This window comes from Oncorhynchus mykiss, chromosome 11, assembly GCF_013265735.2.
Source record: "Oncorhynchus mykiss isolate Arlee chromosome 11, USDA_OmykA_1.1, whole genome shotgun sequence".
NCBI classification, from domain to species: Eukaryota; Metazoa; Chordata; class Actinopteri; order Salmoniformes; family Salmonidae; genus Oncorhynchus; species Oncorhynchus mykiss.
This window is the reverse complement of record NC_048575.1, coordinates 54,069,351-54,097,217: the sequence shown is the minus strand read 5'-3', so window position 1 is coordinate 54,097,217 and position 27,867 is coordinate 54,069,351. Positions and strand designations below refer to the sequence as shown.

The window sequence follows — 27,867 nt, the reverse complement described above, 5'->3', positions numbered from 1 at the left end:
TATTTATAATGTCATTTCCATGTGCTAACTCTCATGGAATTTTTTTGTCTTACAGTACTATGTCACTAACAAAATACTGTACATGAAACAAGCAAGGGGTGAGTTTGTGGACAAATGTACTGTTCTGCACTGTGACACCCGCCAGTGACATCCAGTGACCAATAGAATAAACAACAGTGTTCACCAACCAGCCAATCAGCTGGCATTGCTCTTTTCACCTACTCCCACAGTGAAAATCAACAAATGAAGTCTGTCACTTATCAACTACTGCCCCTGATGTTTTAGTAAACTTGTTTGCCACTTCCCCATTTGGCTGGGTCTTATCAGACTGGGCTGGAAGGAAGATCTTGGTCCTCTTACTCTGATAGATATATAGCAAGGCCAGGTAGTGTGTGGTGTGGTCCCACAGGGAGAGGAGAGGGGAAACATGGCAGCCTTGGCGCTGCTCTGTCTGCTGTCAGTGCTGCCAGGCTCCACAGCAATACTAATGAGATCTCCACTGGAGGAGGTAAGTGGAAAACACACGGATGTGGTTGGTGATTCTTCTGTTTGTGACATCTGCAAAGTACATTGACCTCCACAACTTGCGCTGTTTATCGTCCTGCGGAAATCTCTACCTAAAGAGAGGCAGATCACAGGTTTCACAGGATCTCAGTTGTATGATACACTTAAAAGTTACATTTTTCAGGGGTTCTGTAGAGATATTATTGTTGTTCAGTTGATTGTGCTCCTCGTGGACATAGGCCTGCTGTAATCTGTCACACTGCATACAAACCAGGAATGGATTAGTGAATCTAATCCTCATGTTGCTGCTCACAAAATGACCCCAACATTTAATGTGTATCCCCTCTCCAGCTATTTCTGCACTCCCTGGATCAAAAGGACATGGTGTTTTATTTTGGTACTGACTCTGCTACTTCAGGTATGACTGAATAATGACACAGTTTCCATAGGGTTACAGTGAGCTACTGAATCATTATGGTGGATACAATCATTCACATACAGTGGCAAGAAAAAGCCTGTGAACCCTTTGGAATTCCCTGGATTTCTGCATAAATTTGACATAATTTTTTTTATCTGATCTTCATCTAAGTCACAACAATAGACAAACACAGTGTGCTTAAACTAATAACACACAAATTATTGTATTTTTCTTGTCTATATTAAATACATAATTTAAACATTCACAGTGTAGGTTGGAAAAAGCATGTGAACCGCTAGGCTAATGACTTCTCCAAAAGCTAATTGGAGTCAGCTAACCTGGAGTCCAATACATTTCTATTTACTTTTATTTAACTAGGCAAGTCAGTTAAGAACAAATTCTTATTTTCAATGACGGCCTAGGAACAGTGGGTTGACTGCCTGTTTAGGGGCAGAACAACAGATTTGTACCTTGTCAGCTCGGGGATTTGAACTTGCAACCTTTCGGTTACTAGCCCAACACTCTAACCACTACGAGATTGGAGATTTTTGATTAGAGCTGCCCTGCCCCATAAAAAAACACTCACAAAATTTGAGTTTCCTATTCACAAGAAGCATTGCTTTATGCTGACCATGCCTCGAACAAAAGAGATCTCAGAAGACAATAAGAATTGTTGCCCTGCATAAAGCTGGAAAGGGTTACAAAAGTATCTCTAAAAGTCAGTCCACGGTAAGACAAATTGTCTATAAATGGAGAAATTTCAGCACTGTTGCTACTCTCACTAGGAGTGGCTGTCCTGCAAAGATGACTGCAAGAGCACAGCGCAGAATGCTCAATGAGGTTAAGAGGAATCCTAGAGTGTCAGCTAAAGACTTACAGAAATCTCTGGAGATGCTAACATCTCTGTTGACGAGTCTACAATACGTAAAACACTAAACAAGAATGGTGTTCATGGGAGGACACCATGGAAGAAGACACTGCTATCCCAAAAAAACATTGCTGCACATCTGAAGTTCACAAAAGAGCACCTGGATGTTCCACAGAGCTACTGGCAAAACATTCTGTGGACAGATAAAACTAAAGTTGTGTTGTTTGGAAGGAACACACAACACACCAACATCAAAACCTCCTCCCAACTATAAACTATGGTGGAGGGAGCATCATGGTTTGGGGCTGCTTTGCTGCCTCAGGGCCTGGACAGCTTGCTATCATCGACGGAAAAATGAATTCCCAAGTTCATCAAGACATTTAGCAGGAGAATGTTAGGCTATTTGTCTGCCAATTAAAGCTCAACAGAAGTTAGGTGATGCAACAGGACAACAACCCAAAAGACAGAAGAAAATACGCCTTCTGGAGTGGCCCAGTCAGTCCTAACCGCAACCCGATTGATATGCTGTGGCATGAACTCAAGAGTGGTTCACACCAGACATCCCAAGAATATTGTGGAAATTAAACAGTTTTGTAAAGAGGAATGGTCAAAAAAATTCCTCCTGACTTTTGTGCAGGTCTGATCCGCAACTACAGAAAACATTTGGTTGAGGTTATTGCTGCCAAAGGAGGGTCAACCTGTTATTAAATCCAAGGGATCACGTACTTTTTCCAACCTGCACTGTGAATGTTTACACGGTGTGTTCAATAAAGACATGAACAACTATGATTGTTTGTGTTATTAGTTTAAGCAGACTGTGTTTGTCTTTTGTTGGGACTTACTTACTTAGATAATAATCAGATAACATTTTATGACCAATTTATGTAGAAATCCAGATAATTCTAAAGGGTTCATACTTTTTCTTCCCACTGTACAGTATTGTAACCTTTCTCACCCCAGTGCCGGAGTTTCAGCTCATCTGGACAGACTGTGCCTCTACGGAGCTGCACACTGGCCCCTGGCGATGCTCCTTCGAGACCGAAGGGAAGCGCTTTGTGCTGGGGCTCGGAGAGAGGAAGCAGTCCTTCTCCTGTCAGTCCAGATTAGAGACAGCGCGGAACACCACTCTCAACACCAGAAGGAAAAGTCATGCCATGTGTTGTCAGCAGGCCAAAGTTCTACATCCCCCTTCAACTAAAGGATTTCTCACCATCTGTGCCAGGAAAATGGTACGTTTTCCAAGTTAACACAAACAATTCTACAGTTTACTCATTTATTTATACTGTTATTCTGTTATTCATTCATAATTCTCTTAAATTAATTTGGATTGCAAATATTTCTCCATTTCCAACAGCAAGGCCTGGTTGTTGCAGGTAAAGAGAAGGAGAGACTATACATTCAGCCAGTGCTTCAAAAACACATTCATCTGACTGAAGTCAGAAACTGTTCCAGTCCAGGAACACCTCATCTGGTGTTCCACCAGCCATTTACTGCCAGAGGCCCCCCCAGACACTCTCACAGTCAGTGTTCAAGCATTATAGCATTGTATTTAATGTTTCATACTTCATCCTCGCACATTCTATTAGCATACGGCTCTTTTTGTCTTCATCCTGACAGTGAAGAGGCTGCGTCGCCGAAGGTCAGCCATAATGCCTGAGGTGACCCACCTGGAGCTGCTAGTGGTGGTGGCGCCTGACGTGCAGCTTGTCCACAGGCAGGACACAGAGAGATACATACTTACCAACCTCAACATTGTGAGTTTGTCTGTCTGCCTGCCTGTTTGCCTACCTGCCTGTCTTTGTCTGTTTGTTATTGTTTGTGTCAGGCATCTGAATGATTATTGAAAGTGGTCATCCAGTGTTGGTGTGTCCTGCTATCTTCCCACAGGCCTCAGAGCTGCTGAGGGACATGACACTGGGAGCCAACATGAGAGTGCATCTGGTCCGCATGATCATCCTCTCAGAACCAGAGGTCAGTGTCTGACAATGTCTGTCCACCGCACACCACACACACACCTGGGTGGGCCAGTCTGCCATGGAGGCCTGGCTGAGGAGCCAGAATAATGCTTCCCTCTCTGAGTGCTATGTTCTCACTTTCAGCCAGAGATTAACATCTCCACCAACATCTCCTCGTCTCTGACGAGTGTGTGTGAGTGGGCCAGAAGGGTCATCCCCTCTAATGACACTGACCCCCTGCATGCTGACCTTGTGTTATACATCACAAGGTAGGTCATTGTACTTTATCCTGTGCTATTTTTTCAAATTGAATTGTAGTCTGTCTGAAGTTAGAACATTTATATAATTGTAAATCTTGTGGTTTTACTTTACTGTAATTTGTTTGTCCTCAACCAGATTTGATCTGGAGCTGCCCAATGGGAACAAGCAGGTGAGGGGCGTGACCCAGCTAGGCGGGGCATGTTCTAGCCAATGGAGTTGTGTAATCACAGAGGACACAGGCTTTGATCTGGGCATCACCATCGCTCATGAGATAGGCCACAGGTAATTTGAAAAGGAAAAGGCACAATGCTCGCTCACCATTAAAAACCATTAAAAAACAGATTATTTTATTTAAGCAACTATCAAAAGCTTAGGCCACAGGTAAGACATAGTGGCATGAGATAGGCCACAGGTAAGACATTGTCAATAGCATGGGATGAGCTACAGTTAGTAATCTTCACTTCTTTCCCCCAGCTTTGGTATAAACCATGATGGGATTGGTAACACATGCAGCAGCAGTGGCTTTATGATGGCCTCTGATGGAGGCTACAACAGTGTGGATCTCACCTGGTCCCAGTGCAGCAGACAGCAGCTGTACACATTCTTCAGGTAAGCATGCCAGCTGTTTCTCACATGGATTCTTAATAATGAACTGTTCATCATAAGTAGATTACTCTGCAGAAATGTAATAATGGTCAGTGGTACTGTACACAACACAGTGAGTATTGTAGAAGGCTGGTGATGAGAGTAAGATATGTGTTTGTATTGCTATTCTAGTGAAGGCAAGGCTGACTGTGTGAAAGACTTGCCTGTCCTGGTTGGCTCTCTGCAAGACTGGAAGCCAGGCCTTTACTATGGTGTGGACGACCAGTGCCGGATAGCGTTTGGTAGCACCGCCAGGGCCTGCTCCTTCACCAACACTGACCTGGTAAGGGACACATTATGACATTAATGGCAGCCACTTCTGAGAATATACTATCATGGTTATACTGTAGTAATAAGACTGGTTATACAGTATGTTGACAGTATCTATAGCTCTGTCTGGGTAAGGCTTTCCCAGTGTTAATTCTTTCCTCCTGTCAGCCTGTGTGCCGTGTTCTCTCCTGCCACATCAAACCTGATGACAACAGCTCATGTAAACGTCTGCTGGTGCCTCTGTTGGATGGGACAGAGTGTGCACCCAACCAGGTACAGCCTTATGTTATCACTAGTCACATTCCATCATTATGACTATGTTTGGTCAAAGTATGCAACATTTGGGTTGTGAAATGAAAGCAGCCCTGACCTCTAACCCTGCATGTCCTCTAGTGGTGCCTGAAGGGCCGCTGTGTGTCCCCAGACCAACTCAGCTCCTCTTCCTCTGTGGTGGTGCACGGGTCCTGGTCCAGCTGGTCCCAGTTCTCCCCATGCTCACGGATATGTGGCGGGGGCGTCACTTCCCGGACCAGGCAATGCAATAACCCACGGTAACAAGAAACAAAAGTCAACGCTAATTCTCATGACTCCTCTCAAGTGCAAGTGGTACATTTCTGGCAAATGAGATTAGCGAAACAGTATATTATTCTTGATGGATGTCTTCATAATTTTCATTTAAATAATGTTTTCATTTCCAGACCTGCATTTGGTGGGAATGATTGCAAGGGCAGGGATACAGAGGCGGAACTTTGTCACCAGCAGGTAAAACTCCACAGGTCATGTTTATGTTTACAGTGGGCCTCCCGCAGGTCATTTTTACAAGGTAAATTGTTGCACCATTTATTCTGTGCCGTGCGTACTGTAAGTGTATGTATGCACATGTATGGAGCGATTTCAGTGCAAAAAATTGTATTTTTTTAATTAGTATTAGGATATTGAATTTGAACGTAATATTGTTTTATTTGTAATGCACAAATTGATTCATTGAATTCATAAATTGAACTTGTAATTCATGAATTGAATGTAGTATATAGCATACAGTTTTTCAATTACATTTCTATTTAATATTCAAAAACAATGAATATTAAAATTCAAAATGTATATATTCCGTTTCAATATGGTAGATATTGCATTCATTTTCTGTGTATCAAGTTTACAAACTAACATTCACATGTTAAAATTCAGATTCAAAACTTGTCCTGGTACTTTGCCAGCCAGGAAAGGTAAAGGAGCACAGATATAATCAAACACTCTCTGTGGTAAACTGATGGTTGAATGTATTTTAATCCTATGAATTTGGCGCACAGGAGACCTGGGTTAGAACCCCATCAGTCAAACTAACACGTCTTCATGTCTCAGGCAAGGTTGCTCATCATATTCATGGATCACCAAACCACCTTTGTTGCACTCTCATTAAATGGGGTGCACAGATCTGCCTGCTTCTTTTTTCCACAGAAAGTGTTTTTGTTGTGCAGTAGGCCTGATTTCGAAACCAGTTAGTTATATTGGTGCCGTGATCTCTAAGTATGAGGTCAAAGGGGGGTAAAATGTAACCAAGATGGTTCGATGAACCACGCTCTTTTGATGACAAAGCTTGCTGGAGACTTGAGTTAGGTTCCTGAACTCATTCCTATGGGCTTTAGCTAAGTGGGCTAACACAGTCTCGTGACATACAGGAGACCTGGTTGGAACCCAGTCAGAGTTAGATTAAATAAGGAGTGGAAAGGCTATCCTTAGAAGGGCTATAACAGGGCTATTCCACTATATTCTTATCGGGACCGAACTGTGGTTTTTGTGACACTCCCTTCCAATGTTCCCTCTAAAAAATATTGTCACTAAGCAAATTTCAGGTCTGCTGAGTGCAAACTTGAACGTTGTGAAAATTCTGTACAACTTCCAGATTGCTTTTACTGTGAACACTGAGGCAGTACCTGCTTTAAGTTACAGTTTTAACAGTGGTCAAGTAGGCTACTGTGACTATTTGATCAAAATGATGGAGAAAAATGCTACTCATTTTAACATGGAAATAGCTGTTCTATCATTCAGCCTACAGTAACAGCCAATGTGTGGTGTTCAATGCAGGCCTACATTCCATGATACTTTTGAAAAAAAACATGCAGGGCTTGACATTAACCTGTTTATCCACTTGTCCTTTTCTGATGCAAGAAACTACTTTACAAAATAATATTCCCATACCATTATAGAGAATCAGACAAATTATGCTACCCTCTACCCATTGACTAATTAGCTTATTCAAGCCTGTCTCAAAATACAACACTGCCCCTTTAAGACAAAAAAAAGCTCTTTACCTGACTTGCTTTTCAAAGATGTCTAGAAATGTACATGTTTTGTGCTCTTGTAGGAAGTAATCACTCCCCTATTGCTGACTACAAATTATCTATAGCTGAGCTAATAACTCCCTAAAGCAAAGGATATGAACAAAATGTACACGCGTGGCTACATGCAGCTCTCGCTTTAATCTCAAAACAAACGCATCTACTCACGACCGCTCATGCTGTAAACACAGTCCAGTTCAAAATAAATGGAACAGATCCATATATGGCAATGGTCTATTTGCATATAGGCCTACTGCAGCTCTGATTGGTTATGCCGCACCAATCTGTGTAGAGTATGGGCTGAGTCCTACGCCAATGCATTCTGCCTTCAACAAAATCTCTTGCATAGTTCATTTTGTTTCGGTATGTTGCATTGAAAGTGAATAATATTGCGTTGATTCGATCACAATTGCCACAGTAAAGGGAAACGTTGATAATGTTAACAGGGAAAACTCTAGAACAGTGGTCAATGACGCTGCCGGTGTGATCGAAGCGTAACGCTTCAAACACACTGACAGCGTCATTGCACAAAATAGTATGCAGCACCAGCTGAATATGTATGCAACAAAAGTTCAACATTCACCTTCTGCTCCCATTTCCGTCAAGCCGTCTACGATAAATCCAACGTATGCACCACACCGTACGCACTGCAACTGCCTCTGCAACGCAATGCTGCAAGGCAAATGCAGTGTTTCGTTGGAAATGAATGTAATTCTGGTGTACTAAAATGTAATGACGCTGTCGGTGTGTTCGAAGAATAAGAACATAAACACTCACTCATAAAAACAGCAGCTTTTAAACGCTTTGAAATCTCACAGTATCAACTTTGCTGTAGCTTTCTTTTATGCCTGTTACTGCGGACACGGTAATCTGAGCCATCCGTTTGGCCAGCGTTAGACCTAAGTGCACTTGATTTGCTCTCCGGCCAACCGGGAAGGTTGACACCCAGACACATGAAATGGTTAAAAAAGGCAACAATTCATCTACACAGCACACAAGGCAGCTGAATCAGGTGCACCTACCGCCAACAGCCCGAGATGAATAAAAAATAAAAATAAAAATATTTTTTTACAGAAATGTTTGGCGATCGACTTGGAGATTGACCAGTCGATCGCGATTGACCGGTTGGTGACAACTGCTCTAGAAAGTTGAGTAAAATTGAATCTCGTGCTTCTCTCCATGGGCTGATATTTTTTCTGCGTGGCAGTTCTGTTTACCACAGAGAGCATTTGATTATGTATTTTCTCCTCTACCTTTCCTGGCTTGCCAGGAGGCTCTCTCAGGTTTTGAATTTGAATTTAGAGATCTGAATTTGAAAACTGAATCTGAATGCATCCGAGAAGTTGAATATATGAAACTTTGATCAACTTTAAATAAAAGTTTGGAAACTTGATACACAGACAATGAATGCAATATCTACCCTATTGAAGATGAATATATAAATATGAAATTAAAACTGAATGCAATATTCTATTCAAATTATGAATAATATGATCAAATTAGTGCATTACCGATTAAAAAATATGACATAAAAAAAAATCTATATCCTAAATGATGTAATTCAAATACAATTTCTGTTAGCACTGAAATAACTCCATACACATGCTTCGAGTGGAATGAGGGAAGTTGAATTGGAAATAGAAATGTTGCTTCTCTTCAAAAGATTATTATGATCGAAAGTTCAATTGGTCGTCAAAAGGATGTTAACTGAAACATAGGGTGTGAACACAAGCAATGTTCAGGCATTCTTCCCCTCACACTATGCTGTCTGAGTAGCAGTGTGAAAGGACCCAGCTGGCCTTCATGGCAGAGCAGTGCGCCCAGACAGATCTACAGCCCCTGTACCTGTCCCCCAACACGGCCTCCCTCTACACCTGGATCCCTGCTGTAGGCTTTGTCACAGGTGGGCCAAGACATCTTGTCAATGGGGAATGGTTGGGTCATTGGGATGGAGGGCAATAAACAAAGGACAAACTACTACATTACTGACTCCCTCCACTGTATTCCTCTGATTTACCCCCATGACCAGGGGATGAACAGTGCAGGTACATGTGCCAGTGTAAGGGAGAGAACTTCATTGTGAGCCGTGGGTCTCAGTTTGTGGATGGGACTCGTTGTGAACCAGACAGTCCAGCTCCCCTTGGTGCCACGACAGCTTGTCTAGGAGGGACGTGCCAGGTAAAGGCCTGCTTCGGTTTCTCCACCTTAGAGAGTTCTAGAGACGCTTTGAGAAATTATTAGACCTGACATGTCCTCATAAGCTAACAGGAAATAATTTATTCCACTAGCTGTTTGGCTGTGATGGAGTGTTGAAGTCTGGGAAGGTGGAGGATGTGTGTGGGGTATGTGGAGGGGATGGCTCCTCTTGCAGTCTCACCTCTCAGTCTTACAGTGGTGGTCAGGCCAGAGGTAACAGCTCAAATATCCCCATTCTTCAGTCTGGAGAGTGATCATTTCTACCTCCATCTCATTCCAGTAATTAAACTAGATTTTCCCTGCTTAATTGATTCTCAGAGTACGTCACATTCCTGACCCTGCCAGTAAACGCCACTCAGGTTCACATTGTCAACAGGGCACCCGTCTTCACTCACCTGGGTGAGTATCTGGGGTGACCTTGGGTGGTTTGAAAAGAAACCCCAAATCATATAAAGGACAATAAGCAAGGTGTCTGGTGTTTTTACCCATAGCGGTGTTGATTGGGAATCAGTATGTTGTGTCTGGGAGTGGCAGTATTGCGTTAAACATCACTCACCCCTCTCCTCTGGAGGACGGTCGTCTGGTTTATCGTCTGTACCTGACCCCTGACCTCCTGCCTCTCATGGAGGAGCTGCTGCTGCCTGGAACTGTTACAGAGGAGACACACGTTCAGGTCAGCAGGGAGAGACATATTCCCAGACATGGCAACAGACACTCCAAATATCAGAGGGGATAACTGTGAGAGACACATATAGAAGAGGAACAGTATCTCCATTCACTATGTACACACACATATAGAACTTTACTGACTCCTCAAAATAGAAAGGTATATGACATTTGTTTATGGCTCCTACAGGTCTATCGGAAATATGGAAAAGAATATGGAGAACAAACCAGTCCAAACATCACCTACCACTTTTATACTCCCATGAGTAATAATGCTTTTATAAAAGAGATACCCAGGGGCAAGTGGACTGTTGTCACAACATCCTGCTCTGTCACCTGTGGATCTGGTAAGAATCACTTTGAATTATTATTGGATAAATATATTTAGTTTGTTTGTTGTGGGTGTACTTTAGGGCTTTCCAAATGTCACTGTTCTTATAGATCCACTGTTCTCTCTTTTTCTTGTAGGCATACAGAAATCTATGTATGTCTGTATGGATGAAGACACCAAGGAGCATCTGGAGGAGGTCTACTGTAATTCAGCTCCCCTTCTCCTGCTTCAGCAGACAACCTGTCACCTCCCAGCCTGTCCCCCCAGGTCCACTCTACATTCACTGCACATTGTCACACCTAGAACGCTTGGACTTTCATCAAACTGATTGATCAATGTCCTGTGTTGTGTTCTCCAGCTGGGAGATGGGGGAGTTTGGGCCCTGCAGTGCCTTGTGTGGTGGTGGAGAGAAAGTGCGCCCTGTGAGATGTGTTCAAAGGCAAGGAGCAGATGTCCTACAGGTGGCCGTTTCTGAATGTCCACAACACTCAGCCACACAATCAGTGGATACATGCAACTTTCAACCCTGCCCTGCAAGGTATACATATTTTTTATAATCAAATACAACATGTACATGAAGCAAACAAGGTCCAAGTTGCACCATGTAGGTTAATGGCCCAGTACAGTGTTGATATAGAATTCTGGGGGGGTGGGGGCTGTGTGTGACAGGTGGAATGCGTCAGAAGCCGGGGAGTGTTCAGCGGTGTGTGGGCCCGGAGCGGCCAAACGCGTTGTGACATGTGTGCGGTCCGAAGGTGGTCATGATGTTGAGGTGGACCATAGCTTGTGTTCAGGGCTCTTCAAACCACCTGTCTTAGTGTCTTGTGTGATCGATGTCTGCCCTATTGGCTGGGAGTCTAAGGGACAGGTACAGCAGAGATCTATAATACATCTCATAAATGTGCACACTGAATTCTAAGACATCATACTGGAGAAGGTGGAACTTTGACATTCGTTCATTTGTCTTTACCAGGATCAACCTATACTTAACAAATCCCCTGGTTTAAGGTACCGCTCCAGGTACCTAACAGTGTATGTTTGGAGCCCTGTGATAGGCCAATGCTCAAAGACCTGCGGAAATGGTAAGTTAGACCAGGTAATCTCTTCCATTTTTACAAAGTGTGGTACCTTGATCAACACAAGCCTTATACATGTGTAGGTACCCTGCAGGTGTGGTTTTCATGTCTGGACCACCAGACCAGGCTAGCGGTGCCTGAGGTCTACTGTGATGCCTCCAGCAAACCAGAGCCTCACACAGAGTCCTGCAACCCTTCCCCTTGCCCTCCCATGTGAGTTGATCATTTCAAGTACAAGAATGACAGCTCTGTCATAGCAGGGTAACAGCAGTGTGTTTCCCATGCAGGTGGCGCTACAAGCAGGGAGTGTGCAGTGTGTCGTGTGGAGGAGGCGTGGCCCATAGGGTGCTATACTGCTCCCAGGAGACAGAGGGAGATGAGGAGGTGGTTGTGAACAATACAGAGTGCAGTAACATGACCAAACCCATAGCAGTGGTCACATGCAACTCCAACAGCTGTCCAGCCAGGTAAACCATGCAATTCCAACAGCTGCCTGGCCAGGTAAACCATGCATCTCCAACACCTGCCCAGACAGGTAAACGGTAAACACAGACACTGAACACTGGCTGGAAGACCAGGGTAAAAAAGATAATCTAAATGTGGAATTCACCACCCATGGATTTCAGTTTGTCTTGAATGCTATGTGAGTTTCAACAGACAGTGCCATATAGAGATTTCTGTATGTATTGCTGGGTGTAAATAAACTTGAACTTAGGTAATACTGTCCAGGTGGAGAGTGCTGAGGACGGGGGCCTGTACTACGTCTTGTGATCTGGGGTTAGCCAGGAGGCATGTCTCCTGTGTTGAGTATATCCATGGGGAGGACAGTGAGGTGTCTGAGGAGAGATGCCATGCAGCCGTTAAACCTGCTACCACGGTACCCTGTCTGGTGCAGGTGTGCACCTTCAGATGGGACGTGAAAGACTGGAACCAGGTAGGTATAGTGGCCAGTGGTGTTTTCATACATGAGTGATTTATAAATTATGTAGATGTACTGTTGACAAACATTTCTGTTGTCTCTCAGTGTTCAGTGCCGTGTGGGTATGGGATCCAGTCTAGAGCAGTGTCCTGCATGGGACCCACTAAGCCTGAGCCCCTCAGCCCACTGCTCTGCATGCACATGCCCAAGCCCATCACCATCCGGGGCTGCCAGATGGACGACTGCAGGGTCTTAGAGAAGACTAGTGCCCTCACCCACACACACACCACCAACACCCCCTCACTAGAGACCAGGGACCAGTTACCCAGTCCCCAGGGCATGGAAGTCACTTCCATGGATGAGGAGCCACTCCTGTCTCCTACTCTCAGCCTGACCCAGACACCCCCGACTGCAACAGAACCGACCACCCCACAGACCACCACAGCCATGCCCACTGTGACACCTAAAACCAGTAAGGTGGCAGAACTCTCTGCTTTTTTAGCACTCATCAGAAAAGGCATAGACCAAGCATTGAGAGAGCTCCATCAGCTAATGTAATAGTTATCTACTGTGTGTCGCTATCTAGGTCTGTGTGGGCAGCTTCTGCTGGAGGAGTCAGGCACAGTGGACTTGAGACATGAGACAGGTCGCTGCATCCTGTCAATAGGCCGGCCCCTGGATGAGGTCATCCACATGAAAGTAGAGTCCAGCTCCCTAAGCTGCAAGAAAAGTGAGAAATGCTATAATACTCTTTGTAAGGTCTATCTATGGCAACCGAAATGGACAACAATAACCCTGTGTGTGTGTGTGCGCTTAGGGGAGTATGTGGCGTTCTATGACAGGCTGGTACTGGTCAGAAAGTGTGACCAGCTTGAGGACACTGAACTGACCTCCAGGACCAACGTCCTGCTGGTGCGCCAGCATCTCTTGTCCCCCGGAAACGGAGTGCTGCTGACTTACAGCAGTCAGAAGAACAACAAGAAGAGTCACCACCAGGGTAACACTGAGCTGCTACTGTATTGGCTGGAACAGAAGGCAGAGTGGCATGTTGTTACAGAGCTGGAACAATAGATTTTTAGAAGGACATATTATTTGGTCAATTTAATACATAACCAACATGCTTCTTACTGTTGCTCCTACAGACTGTGATGTCCAGCTGTTTGCTCCCAGCGGGGTCATTGAGAATCCAGCGATGACCTCAGAGTTGGGCAGTCACACCTGTCGAGTCCTCATCAACGCCCCTCCCTCAGTGAAGATTAGGATCCGGGCTCTGAGCATGGGCCCTGTGGTCAACAGCACAGCAGCCCAGTCCACCTTCATTATGGTCAGGGAGGAGGGAGACTGTTCTCTCTTGCTTTTCAGTATATTCATCAATGCAAACTAGTTAAGTATACATTAAACCATGAATCTTGAATGTTGACATGTATGCCATTGTAGATAACATTATGCCTCTAATACCATCTCCATTAGATACGAGATGTAGACGTCTTGAAGACCAACGTGTTCAAGGGCCAACAGCTTTTTGAATGGCGATCAGCTGGAAACATGGCAGAGATAGAGTTTCATGGCGAGTACCTGCATAGCAATGGGAGCTTCCGAGCTGAATACTCATTCGTGGAGCCTTGATCCGTGGCTCGCATTTCTATTATACAGTATTTAACGAGACAGGAATTTAGGCTGTTACTGGAGAACAATTTGTCCTTAGTTTAATCAGTATTGTCAGAATTTTGTAACATTAAAATAAATGACAGCAGTCCGTCTTTGTTTGTTTGTTTTTTTTGTATAGAAAACATTTACCAAAGTAAATCACAGCAAAACCACTCAGCAACTCATTATTATGGCACATTTGGTATAGTATGGCACACATTTTCAGAACTTAAATAACTTAGAACTGTTTGAACTTATTTTATATATATGAAATAACAAATATGTAAGTCAACAAACTGAATAAACACATCTATAGAATCCCACAAAAATAAATGTTAAGACAGCGCCAACATACTGTATGACTTTTAAATATAACTTAAAACAGACAGATGTAATCTCTTAATTCGATCACTCTGTTGTCGCAGAAGATTTTCCTGCACAGCTTTCTAAAGTTTTCAATTTCCACTTTAAAAATGTCAGACTTGATTTATCCTAACAAAATCATTTATCAACCCCTACAAAAAATGTCCATTAAATAACGCACATAATAATTCACGTTTACTGTTGCTGCAGGATTATTGTCCTGCTGTGAGAAACTGGTCAAATTAAGATAGTACACCTGAAATAGAGTCTCTGCCATGATCTGGTGTGGATCTTTCTTTGACATATGGCGCTTTCTATTTGGAAAAGGATACACCCATTTCAGTCAACATGAAATGTATAACTTTCCATCAGTCATACTCGCTTTACAGTCTTGATATTATTTTGCTTATTACAAGACTGTCTCTCCTACAGGATTTTCCCTCCAACACTCACATCACGTCTACCTGAAGGGCCCAAAATCTTCCCAAGGCCCACCTAATGCATTGCAAAGTGCTTCTCCTCTCTCCATGTTACAGCACTAGATATACCCGGGTGGCTTCAGTTTCCCCCACTACCTCCAGCACAGGTTCAGTTCCACACAGCCATAAAGAGGAGCCATGTCCCCTGTGGGGACTCATTGCTTGGCCTTAGCTGTCTCCTCCAGCAGAGACCTCATGTCTCTCAGAGCCTTCTTCATAGCCCGGCCAAAGTTGGCAGCATGTGTCTCTTCACAGCTGTTGAAGGCTGTAATGGCAATGTTGATGTGGTCTGCCATGGGGTTGTAACACACTCCGTAGCCATCTGGCACCAGTGGACCGAAGCACATCACACAGTCTGTCTTGGCACCAGCCTGGAGAAGAGAGACAGTGAAACATTACCTTTAGCTGTACAAATGTGGGCCAAACCTAATAAACAAATCATTACCAAACCACTGTCTACAATTTGTCCTGTTATATGTTGTATTTTGGGATGCTAAATACCTCACATAAACAGCCTTCATACCTGGCTGGTGGAGAGATTGGGATGCTCAGCCACAGCATAGGCTGTGTCCATGAATATCTCTGGCATGGACGTCAGTTCTTCAATCGCCTGCAACTTCAGGCCAAGGAGATGTCTGTCTATGGCCTGGCCATGAATTGCCTGCTCATTTTGACATACACAAAATAAATATACATTGCAGTGAGTGGGGACAAGCATGGATTAATACAGTAAATGTCCCTTTCCATCAAGTCCTCACCATGCGTGTGTATTCTACGTGGGCTTGGCATGCCTTGTCCAATAGAGAAACCTTCTCTGTGTTCTGTCAACATATGGGATAAACAGACATCATTACAGTAGAGTGACAGTCAGGGTTGATTGTTTATTTAGTGTCAATGTTCAGGTTTCAGAGTTGACCTACCGGTTTAGCTAGGTCCTCCATTGCCTGGACAAATTTGAGAGACTCATTGGAGCAGGAGCGGATTGTGTCTGTTCGCCCAAGTGCAAACATACGCAGGGACGCACTCTCATAGGTGGAACAGCACATCTTATACATTCTGAAACATTGAAAGATCAATATGTCTCATCAATATGTCTCAAAGTGATAGGTTAAGGTACAGTGCCTTGCGAAAGTATTCGGCCCCCTTGAACTTTGCGACCTTTTGCCACATTTCAGGCTTCAAACATAAAGATATAAAACTGTATTTTTTTGTGAAGAATCAACAACAAGTGGGACACAATCATGAAGTGGAACGACATTTATTGGATATTTCTAACTTTTTTAACAAATCAAAAACTGAAAAATTGGGCGTGCAAAATTATTCAGCCCCCTTAAGTTAATACTTTGTAGCGCCACCTTTTGCTGCGATTACAGCTGTAAATCGCTTGGGGTATGTCTCTATCAGTTTTGCACATCGAGAGACTGACATTTTTTCCCATTCCTCCTTGCAAAACAGCTCGAGCTCAGTGAGGTTGGATGGAGAGCATTTGTGAACAGCAGTTTTCAGTTCTTTCCACAGATTCTCGATTGGATTCAGGTCTGGACTTTGACTTGGCCATTCTAACACCTGGATATGTTTATTTTTGAACCATTCCATTGTAGATTTTGCTTTATGTTTTGGATCATTGTCTTGTTGGAAGACAAATCTCCGTCCCAGTCTCAGGTCTTTTGCAGACTCCATCAGGTTTTCTTCCAGAATGGTCCTGTATTTGGCTCCATCCATCTTCCCATCAATTTTAACCATCTTCCCTGTCCCTGCTGAAGAAAAGCAGGCCCAAACCATGATGCTGCCACCACCATGTTTGCCAGTGGGGATGGTGTGTTCAGCTGTGTTGCTTTTACGCCAAACATAACGTTTTGCATTGTTGCCAAAAAGTTCAATTTTGGTTTCATCTGACCAGAGCACCTTCTTCCACATGTTTGGTGTGTCTCCCAGGTGGCTTGTGGCAAACTTTAAAATACACTTTTTATGGATATCTTTAAGAAATGGCTTTCTTCTTGCCACTCTTCCATAAAGGCCAGATTTGTGCAATATACGACTGATTGTTGTCCTATGGACAGAGTCTCCCACCTCAGCTGTAGATCTCTGCAGTTCATCCAGAGTGATCATGGGCCTCTTGGCTGCATCTCTGATCAGTCTTCTCCTTGTATGAGCTGAAAGTTTAGAGGGACGGCCAGGTCTTGGTAGATTTGCAGTGGTCTGATACTCCTTCCATTTCAATATTATCGCTTGCACAGTGCTCCTTGGGATGTTTAAAGCTTGGGAAATCTTTTTGTATCCAAATCCGGCTTTAAACTTCTTCACAACAGTATCTCGGACCTGCCTGGTGTGTTCCTTGTTCTTCATGATGCTCTCTGCGCTTTTGACGGACCTCTGAGACTATCACAGTGCAGGTGCATTTATACGGAGACTTGATTACACACAGGTGGATTGTATTTATCATCATTAGTCATTTAGGTCAACATTGGATCATTCAGAGATCCTCACTGAACTTCTGGCGAGAGTTTGCTGCACTGAAAGTAAAGGGGCTGAATAATTTTTCACGCCCAATTTTTCAGTTTTTGATTTGTTAAAAAAGTTTGAAATATCCAATAAATGTCCTTCCACTTCATGATTGTGTCCCACTTGTTGTTGATTCTTCACAAAAAAAATACAGTTTTATATCTTTATGTTTGAAGCCTGAAATGTGGCAAAAGGTCGCAAAGTTCAAGGGGGCCGAATACTTTCGCAAGGCACTGTAACCCAACTGCTGTTTCAGATGTTGACTGTTTTGTTCATGAACCCCACCTGAAGTAGGCAAGCTGTAGAGCCATTTGTATAAAGGCATCTGGACTCATGTTGTGAGCCTTTGGAACATTTCTCCCATAGTCAGCAAAGTTGACCACGTTCACATCCAGGTCGTGTGACATTCTGGTGAATGAAAGAGTAGCCAAAGAGTGAGAAACACTTCAAAGATATGTTTGAATGGAAACTGCTAGGAACACAAACAGACTCTACTTGCATGTTCATATTCTGTTTGGCCGACTCAATATCCTTCTTGACCTCAGGTGTGATATTGAAACGCAGTTTGGGAGGCATGGGCAGAGGGATCATGGGAGAGCGTACTACCTCCATCCTCCCCCTGTTTAAACAACACAAAGCATTATACTTCAAGAGAGGCAGAGGCACATTCAGTAGCAGGCCAGGGTCATGATTCCAGCTTGGCCATGATCAGTGGGCTTCAAATGGTTGTAAAAATCTTTTTCAAATGGATCAGTCACTATCTAAACTTGACAAATAGTGAATCTTCAAAGTGCTTGCTACACTCAGGCATAATGCACCTGCTCTGGTTGGAAAAATAGCCATTGCAACCATAGCAACCAGCGCCGACCTTTTATCTGTAGTACACAATGACCTTGGCAGTGCTGTGTACCATTAATCAATGAATGAAATAAACATATTTTGTTATGCCTTACATGTACTCAACCAAATAGTCCACCAGGAACACAATGGGTGGTCCTTCAGCTGGGGCATGCTCATACACCAGACCACAGGTACCATCTTCACCCACAATAAACTGGGGATTAAATAATACACGTTACAATAATAAGATTTAAAATACATTTATGAATACAGTAGAATAATGCAAGAGACTCTTTGAATAAAAATATATACATATATCAGGGAGGATGCAACCTTTGTTCTACAGCTTCAGTCTCAAGAGCTCACTTGTAATGTCTTATCAAACCAGCGGTTGCCACTGTTCCAGCGACTCCCTCCACCATGCAGCATCTGGGCAGCGACGCGGCTCTGGTAGCGCTGCTCAGACATCTGTGGCATGGGGGCGTCTAGACACACTGTGAATATGCTCTTCTGGATAGCACGGACAGACTCCTTATTTGTCTTGTCTAAGGAAGAAAACGATACAATGAGCGACCTACAAGGACCTCGAGGAAATCATCGACCAATATGTCTAAAACAGTGTGTGCAAAGTGATAGGATGCATCCAGTCACTCTTACGTTATGGCTCAAGACTGGGTTATGACTAGGGTTTTGTTTATTTGGTGGGTCACTCCATGCGCTCCAAAGACCCTTCTCTAGCATTCAAGGCTCTCCCTGGCCTCACCTTTAATGAGGTTGTTGTAGGCTTTGCCCCAGGTGTTGCGGTGCTGGGAAGTCAGGATGCCGATAGGCTCCTTGTTGCTCTGCAGGGATGAGTTCCAGATTTTCTCCATTTGCATGTAAATCTGATCCACCGTCAGTGGGGAGCCATCGCTGTTATACACATCCAGGACAAAGAACTAAGGACAGAGGGAGAAGGTCAATCAGCATTTCAGGTTCTGGTTAAGTGGGTTAGAGACAATAAACTAACAATGCAACAATGTTATTGATTTCCTCTCTTGTGTTGTAGCAACATAAAGCAGCATCAAAGAGAGAAAAGCAAAGCAATAGCACACCCTAGTGTACCTGGAAGTTATGGACCACAGTGATGTGAGTAGGGGCCACTTTCCCGATAGCATGGTTGACCACAGTGTCTCTCTTTGGTCCAGGGATACGACAGGAGGACAGGATCTGGTAGTACTGGTCCATACACAGAGGCTTCCCACCCAAATACTCAATAGGTAGCGTCTCACTGTGACACAGAGTTAGAGTAAACTGGTCTGACAAATATATATTAGATGTTTATCATTAAGTTATAGAAAATATTTTCTATATCAATATTACTCACTTGTCAATCATTTGTTTGAAGTCCAAAACTCCTGAAATCAATTTAGAAGCAAACCTGAGCAGAAAACATTGATTTACATTTTAGTAGACACGCTTATCCAGAGTGATTTACAGGAGCAATTAGGGTTGCATGCCTTGCTCAAGGGCACATTGTCAGATTTGTCAACTAGTCGGCTCAGGCATTCAAACCAGCAACTTTTCGCTTACTGGCCCAATGCTCTTAACCACTAGGCTACCTGCCACCCTATTGAGTAATTAAGTATGATATATGGTATTTCCTCATCCAACTGAGATTCAGCCTTTTACCCCTCCAGCATCTCATGTTCCATTCACATAATCAACTCCAATACACTTTAGTGCAGTATTGTTTTCCATGTCCTCATATCTCCAACCAGACTTGCTTAGCATGTCCAACTCAGAACCATGATATCTGTCTATTTTGATACTATATTTCTGCATTTATTGAGCTGTCTGTCACTCTAGTCTAGCGGATAAGATGGTGTACATTACAGTACAGTATATTGTTGAATAATTTACTTTTCATATGAGCATGGTAGTCTGCTCTAGTGTCATCTTCTATTGCATGTGTTTGGCACTGTCCGCAATGTTGATTGCGTACGTGTGTCTCCGCGGTCCAAAAAAGCTGAGCAATTCTATGAGCAGCCAATGTGCTTAAAATAGCCAGCATGAAAGGGGAGTCTGTCTAAAGGTCATCTGAAACTCAAGCTTATTCTCAAGTTCAACAGAGCTATGGCGGATTACAACACTGAAGTCAATCACTTTCTACTAACTTTTCTACTAAGCAGTAAGCCTATAAAATGTCCTTTTCACTGATCGGTATAGACAGACCTAAAATGTTTTAGTGCTGGGGGAGGGTGGGCATCTACTGTATAATCTCGTAGCAAGGGCTGGTACAATGGTCTCAGACACGCATGGTTCCTTGTTGCTCACCTCATTTGTCCTTGGCGATCTTGGAAGGTCATGCGGGGCAGGACCACCCCGGGGCTGGAATAGACTGCCACAGGCATCCGGGAATCCAGATAGGCTGACTGCATCCACCACTCTGTCAGCTGCATAAACATCCACAAACAGCCATGATAATGCTATAGACCATCAACATGACATACTGTATATTGTAGGTGCATAAAGGATGTAATACAGGTATCTGTTCCTGCCAATCAACCCAAGATCAACCCAGTGCTCTGCCCTAATAAGTACCCATCTCTGCTCTATGTGAGCAGTTCTGTTCTATGGCAGTACCTACCCAGTTTTCTTTGTTGCTAGCTCTGCGCTCCAGGCTCCTCTGCAGCCTGTCTCCCACTCCCTCAGGAATGAGGAACTCCTTGACTAGCTTGCGTGTGTGATCCATCTCCTCCTCACTGAGCAGGGGCTCCAGCATCAACAGGTAGCGCTCAAATGTTTGCCTTAGTGGAGGCACGGGCAGCTTTGGCAAATTGTCCTGGTGATGCGAGGACCTCTCTGGGAGGATGGTCACTGACATCGGCTTGACCAGGCGACATGGCTTCACCAAGCCCGGCCTTAACTGAAAAAATGTTTTCTGTGTCATTGCATTTATAATAAAGAATTTGTTTTGCAATCAATATGACACTGAAATACCACACATACTGTATAGTATCTAGGTTGATATTTAATTTAAGTTTCTGAAATATTAAGTTGATATTTCCATTAGCATGTAAAATATATCCGCAATGTTGGGTGAACACCACAGAGCTGATTGGTAGGCCTACTGGCCAGCAACTGTCAACACCATGATACATAATCTAGGTTTGTTAAAATAGAGCCCTCTAATGCAGTGATACATCTAAGCGCTGTGGGTAGTGCTATAGGTCCGGGGTTGTGACAGCAACAGGAGAAAAAAATAAAAAAATCCTGTTTTTGCTCCAAGGTTACATTGGAAAAACAATTTAGTAAACTTAAATAAAAATGTTAAATTAAATCATTTGAAAAGCTAAAACTTATATTTGACTGCAAAACGAACTGAAATAAAAACTATCATACCTTTTTTACTTTGCACAGAAATGTAATTGGGTTTTTAAGCTTATTTTCTTATGGGGTTTTCAAGCTTCTGAATCTGGTGGATAAATGCTGCCAGTAGATGCCAATGTTTCAAATAGGCCTTGCTTGTGCATTACTATCACTAGCTATCATGGAAGAAATCCGAGGGCGAGCATGGAGCGTGACTGGGCCAAGCTAGAGCAGCTTGTGAAGTTACTGGAGCCATTCGCGATCCACATCGACCAACTTGCTGACCAGTGACTGGGCCAAGCTAGAGCAGCTTGTGAAGTTGCTGGAGCCGTTCTCAATCCACACTGACCAACTTCAAACTGACAGCCAGTCGCTGTCTGATGTGGTGGTGTGCCTTCTCAACCTTGAGGCACACTTGCTGTCAACTACTGTTGCAAAACAGTTGGCACAGGTCCTCCTGAAGTCACTGTGTGAGCGCTTCGCATGCATATTGAATCCACTAACAGCCAACTTTGATCCAACCCCTGCGGCAGATTGCCTGATGGACCCAAGTGTGTCTCTGGCACTTCGCTCGACAGAGATGGAGCCCCTGATTAGGGAAGCAGAATCTTTTGTACTTCAGAAAATGTGTGAGTACAGCCGTGGAGCAGGACCCCAGGAAGATGCCAGCATGATTATTCCAGCAAGAATCTCGACCACTGTGCTCTTCAGAAATATAGCTTCCTTGCATCGAAGATTGTGTCTGAGGTCACTGTCCAGCCGGAGGGTCAACCTGGCAGGGCATTAAGTGTCCCATGTAAGCTGCGGAAATACCTGGAAAACGTAAAGGGGGGCATGTTTACAGAGTCACCTCTCAAATTCTGCCAGGCAAACTGTGCCATGTGGCACTGGACCTGGTTTCTGCCACTGCATCCTAAGTGTTTGTGGAGAGAATATTCTCTGTCTGTGGACAACTGTCATCAGGCTCGAGAAACCAAATGACCACCTCTCTGGAATGCAGTCTTCTTGAAGATAAGCCAGAAAATGTTGTTTGGTTGAAGAGAAACACACACACACAAGCTGGCTGGCTGTCTGTGAACTGATAGATTTGTGAAGAAATATTGTTTTGCTTATGTTTTTTGCTGTTGTTGCAGCTGTTTTTATGAACCCTTTTTAAAGGGGTTAGTCACTGATACATGTTTAATATTACATAAATGTAACATATCAAATGGGCCATGACTTAATTTGTTGTTTTTTCCCTCTCTCTTTCTGTCATATAAAGGTGAAGGTACTTGATTTTTAATTAAGTAGATGTTAGAACAAAGCTTTGGATTGGTGTAACCATGGGCAAGAGAGTTTCCTTCCACCATATTTCTTGTACCAGTCTAGGCGCTTATTATTTAAATCGATTGATTTATTATTTATGTCCTGGCCATAAAGTTGTAGGGAGTCCTGTAGTAGCCAAAAGCTCCATTCAGGACTTTTGCCGTTTAGTCAACTGGGTGGGACTTCCGAACTTCCTTGACTGATCCTTTCTGATGACCTGGTTGGCATGACCTAATGACCCGGTTGGAGTCGTGACAACCGTGTCATCAGAAGGGATCAGACAATGATTTTTACTTGAGAAGAAGAACATTGACTATCTCAAGATGATGGCCTCAATGGTGCTGCCCATGCTCTCACCAACACCATCTTAATAATACAGATACAGAGATGCTATGTCTATCCAAGTCTATGGTTCTGGCCCATCAATTTATGTATTACAGTCCCCCAGTGGCAAAAAGTGACATAGCCAAAAAACAAACAACAGGCCTACAACACATAAATGGTTATTATAAGCTTGGTTTGCACAGTATGTTTAGAGTGCTGACAGTCAACATTGTTGTAATTGGCTTCAACGAGTATAGGGCTTTACGAATCGCACTTCTCCTCAAATAAAAAGGACAAGGTTCCCGTAAATTGTACTGTATGTGTGATGTACGTTCTAAATAAGCAAGATATAGCCTAGGCCTGTTTGGAGGAGCGCATCTTTGGTAACTGGACAAGAAGCCCTCTTTGGAAATGGGGATGGATACAAGCCGAATGGAGTACGCACACAGCAATGTGAATTGTGAATAATGCAAAAGCATGTCGGCAAAAGCTTCACGAGTAGACGATGTAGAAACCCTTTATGGATAGGCTACTTGTAGACTAACGCAGGACCAGCATAAGAAAGACACCAGAGCCATTGCTGTAGCTTTCGTAATAGTAGGGTAAGGGTAGCCCACTAAGGGCTTGTTTGTTAATCAAACCAAAAGGAAAACAAGCAATTGTTTCAGAAAAATAAGGTACATGTTTCGAAATAGGACTGTCACTGGATTATCTCATCTCTCATTCAATGATGGGCATATAGCCAACATGGAGATGCTTTTACGCACATCCAAAATAATATCAGGAGCTGGCAAAAATAATATCATAGCCGGGATGTCCTTTCACTGTTCGCTGCTGCCAAACTTGATCTTTTAATGAAGCTTTGGTGAATAAGATATATTTCAAAGCGGCCTCACAGGCCAAACCCTTTATCAATATTCTTGGCTACTTGGCAAATGCATTGGGCATGACAAACAAACTGCCTTCAATAAGAGGAGAGGAGGCTATGCTTTGTTTTTAATACAAGGTTGACGGGCACAAAAAACACATACTTGTATATAGTGCATGTGGACACCCCTTCAAAATAGTGGATTTGGCTATTTCAGCCACTCCCATTGCTGACAGTTAGTGCACACAGCCATGAAATCTCCATAGATCAACATTGGCAGTAGAATGGCCATACTGAAGAGCTCAGTGACTTTCAACATACCTTTCCAACAAGTCAGTTCGTAAAATGTTTGCCTTGCTAATGCTACCCCGGTCAACTGTAAGTGCTGTTATTGTGAAGTGGAAACGTCTAGGAGCAACAACTGCTCAGCCACGAAGTGGTAGGCCACACAAGCTCACAGAACGAGACCGCCGAGTGCTGAAAATCGTCTGTCTTCTGTTACAACACTCACTACCGAGTTATAAACACCTTCTGGAAGCAACATCCGTACAAGACCTGTTCGTCGGGAGCTTCATGAAATTGATTTCCATTGCAGAGAAGCTGCACACAAGCCTAAGATCACCATGCGCAGTGATGGAATGGTGGACTCTGGAGCAGTGGATACAAGTTCTCTGGAGTGACGAATCACACTTCACCATCTGGAAGTCCCGCGGACTAATCTGAGTTTGGCGGATGACAGGAGAATGCTACCTGCACCAATGCATTGTACCAACTGTAAAGTTGGGTGGAGGAGGAATAATGGTCTGGGGCTGTTTTTCATGGTTTGGGCTAGGACCCTTAGTTCCAGTGAAGGGAAATATTAATGCTACAGCATACAATGACATTCTAGATGATTCTGTGCAACCAACTTTGTGGAAACAGTTTGGGGAAGGCCTTTACCTGCTTCAGCATGACAATGCCCCCATGCACAAAGCGAGGTCCATACAGAAATGATTTGTAGAGATTGGTGTGGAAGAACTTGACTGGTCTGCACGGAGCCCTGATCTCAACCCCATCGAATACTTTTGGGATGAATTGTAACGCCGACTGTGAGCCAGGTCTTATCGCCCAACATTAGTGCCCGATCTCACTAATGCGCTTGTGGCTGAATGGAAGCAAGTCCCAGCAGCAATGTTGTAACATCTAGTGAAAAGCCTTCCCGGAAGAGTGTAGGCTGTTATAGCAGCAAAGGGGGGAGGACCAAATCCATATTAATGCCCATGATTTTGAAATGAGATGTTCAAAGAGCAGGTGTGCACATATTTATGGTCATGTAGTGCATCTCTAATTCCATGTGCATATGGGTACTGTGTGTCATGGCTGGATAGGCTACGCTTCCGATGTCAAAATCCATGCCACAGCCAACTGGGTTACCGCTAAGGCCAGCTTTTGGTTGGTTTTAAATATCCCCACCAGTGCATACTGAAATTGGCACTTTGGCGCACGTTTTTAAGGGCACAACTCCGATATTGCCACCCCTCCCACCTCAGAGCGAGCAAGCTCACATAAGACTGACAAATTACAAATCCTGGCGCTAGGGTTTGAAAATAGAAGAGCTTAAACGGATCAACATTTTTAATCAAATAAAATCTTATTGGTTGCGTACACATTTAGCAGGTGTTATGGCGGGTGCAGCGAGATGCTTATGTTTCAAGTTCCTATCAATAAACAAGCACACAATAAACAAAAATTCTAGTGCAATGGCAATTGTGTCGTCAGAGGATCTGTTGGAGCCGTATGCAAATTGTAGTGGGTCTAGGGTGTCGGGTAAGTTGGAGGTGATATGGTTCTTAACTAGCCTCTCAAAGCACTTCATGATAACAGAAGTGATTGCTACGGGGCGATAGTCATTTAGTTCAGTTACCTTCGCTTTCTTGGGTACAGGAATAATGGTGGACATTTTGAAGCAAGTGGGGACAACAGACTGGGATAGTGAAAGATTGATTATGTCCGTAAACACTCCAGTCAGCTGGCCTGTGCATGCTCTTAGGACGCGGCTTGGGATGCCGTCTGGCAAATGCAATTGCGCTGGCTTAACGCCAGCTGAAAATAGAGCCCAAAGGGTCTGGGCCATTGCAACGGAAACCAGAACATAATAAAACAGACACAATTTTAAGGTTACACAAAGTGATTAACATGCATTTACGTTAGTTTCAATTTAAACACGTGTGATCAGTATAATTCTGTCTGAATCCAAAAACCAAAGCAAACAATAGATTGTTAGAGCAATGTAGGAGCACATTTTATGACTAAGAAACTTGAGACCAAAGCAACTCTGTCAAGTTTAGTATGTTGTTACACTATTTGTTTGTACTGTGCTTGGCTGTCAAGTTTCCTGACAGCTTCTTCAGGTTAGAATATATACTGAGCGTACAAAAATGACCAGGTGAAAGTTATGATCCCTTATTGAGGTCACCTGTTTAAATGACTTCAAATCAGTGTAGATAAAGGTGAGGAGACAGGTTATTAAAGAAGGATTTTTAAGCCTTGAGTCAATTGAGACATGGATTGTGTATGTGTGCCATTTAGAGGGTGAATGGACAAGTCAAAATATTTAAGTGCCTTTGAATGGGGGTATGGTAGTAGGTCCAGGCGCACCAGTTTGAGTGTGTCAAGAACTGCAACGCTGCTGGGTTTTTCACCCTCAACAGTTTTCCGTGTGTATCAAGAATGGCCCACCACCCAAGGGACATCTAGCCAACTTGACACAACTGTGGGTTGCAATTGAGTCAACATTTTAGAATTTTTTTACTCCACTACATTTCCTAAAGAAAATATTAATTCTTTAATCACATACATTTTCCCTGACACACAGAAGTACTCATTTACGTTTACATTTCGAATACTCAGGCAGGTCAGCAATATGGTCCAATTGAGTACTTAGCCTATGTATATAACCCGTTGTCATCGCTACTGCCTCTGATCTGGCAGACTCACTAAACACAAGTACTACATTTGTAAATTATGTCTGCGTGTTTAGTGTGCCCCTGGCTGTCAGTAAATAAAATAAATAAAAAAAGAAAGAAAATCGTGCAACTGGTTTGCTTATTATAAGGAATTTGATTCATGGCATTTACTTTTACTCAAGTATGACAACTCAAGTATGACAACTTTCCACCACTGTACTTAACTACATTTAAAACCAGACACTTTTAGACTTTTATTTAATACTGGGTGACTCACTTTTACCTTAATAGAAAATGACTGAAGTATCTTTACTTTTACTCAAGGCATGACAGTACTTTATCCACCACTGCAAACACAAATAAAAAGCAAGCTGTAGTCTATATTAAAATATTGCATAATAGTTTAACCCACTGTCCCTCAATTAATTGTTACCAGTATTGATCTGATATAGACATGAACTTTGAAACGGTATCCATGTTGTAGCCTAATATATGGGGTAAATAGGTTACAGTATGCAACCCCCACACACACACAAACACATACATTTACAGCAGTAATAGTGAACGCGCTGCTCTCAGTTATGGGTGCACAACTGCGCATTTATGAATTATAAAAACGTTTGACTCACCACGACTCTCAAAAGAAGACGCAACATAATTGCATAAAAATGACCCCGCGAGGCTTTCGTTGTTGTTTGTGTAAAGAAACACCTCGAGCTGTCATGTCAAGGACATAGCCCACACCTAAAGTTTTACCAGTTGAGAAGTTACTTAGTAATGTCGGACATTTCTACGCCC

At 43.3% G+C, this 27,867-nt stretch overlaps 2 protein-coding genes across 3 annotated transcripts; one reads left to right on the top strand and one right to left on the bottom strand.

The window, feature by feature from the left end:
• The first annotated feature begins 255 nt into the window (after window positions 1–255).
• On the top strand, window positions 256–14,384 carry adamts13 (ADAM metallopeptidase with thrombospondin type 1 motif, 13). 2 transcript variants are annotated; one of them, XM_036935792.1, is made up of 31 exons: window positions 256–508; window positions 856–922; window positions 2,751–3,019; window positions 3,145–3,310; window positions 3,408–3,544; window positions 3,678–3,761; window positions 3,890–4,014; window positions 4,142–4,288; window positions 4,481–4,615; window positions 4,784–4,934; window positions 5,090–5,194; window positions 5,315–5,472; window positions 5,620–5,683; window positions 9,034–9,160; window positions 9,287–9,435; window positions 9,546–9,666; window positions 9,772–9,852; window positions 9,945–10,126; window positions 10,310–10,466; window positions 10,588–10,717; window positions 10,809–10,988; window positions 11,120–11,318; window positions 11,424–11,532; window positions 11,610–11,739; window positions 11,814–11,993; window positions 12,256–12,460; window positions 12,551–12,917; window positions 13,032–13,175; window positions 13,263–13,442; window positions 13,588–13,828; window positions 13,916–14,057. In XM_036935792.1, coding segments are annotated over exons 1-31 (4,572 nt in total). In that variant the 5' UTR covers window positions 256–427; the 3' UTR covers window positions 13,917–14,057. The 2 variants fall into 2 exon arrangements, with proteins under 2 accessions (XP_036791687.1, XP_036791685.1); XM_036935790.1 differs by having other exon boundaries at window positions 257–508; window positions 13,588–13,769; window positions 13,916–14,384.
• On the bottom strand, window positions 14,130–27,867 carry LOC110535959 (carnitine O-acetyltransferase). The gene is made up of 14 exons (XM_021621379.2): window positions 27,699–27,867; window positions 20,906–21,184; window positions 20,593–20,711; window positions 19,643–19,696; window positions 19,381–19,546; window positions 19,040–19,214; window positions 18,643–18,821; window positions 18,390–18,490; window positions 17,936–18,055; window positions 17,722–17,844; window positions 15,855–15,990; window positions 15,693–15,755; window positions 15,458–15,595; window positions 14,130–15,305 (listed from the first exon to the last, which is right to left on the bottom strand). Exons 1-14 carry the CDS (start codon window positions 27,723–27,725, stop codon window positions 15,090–15,092), a joined length of 1,896 nt encoding a protein of 631 aa, XP_021477054.2. The 5' UTR covers window positions 27,726–27,867; the 3' UTR covers window positions 14,130–15,089.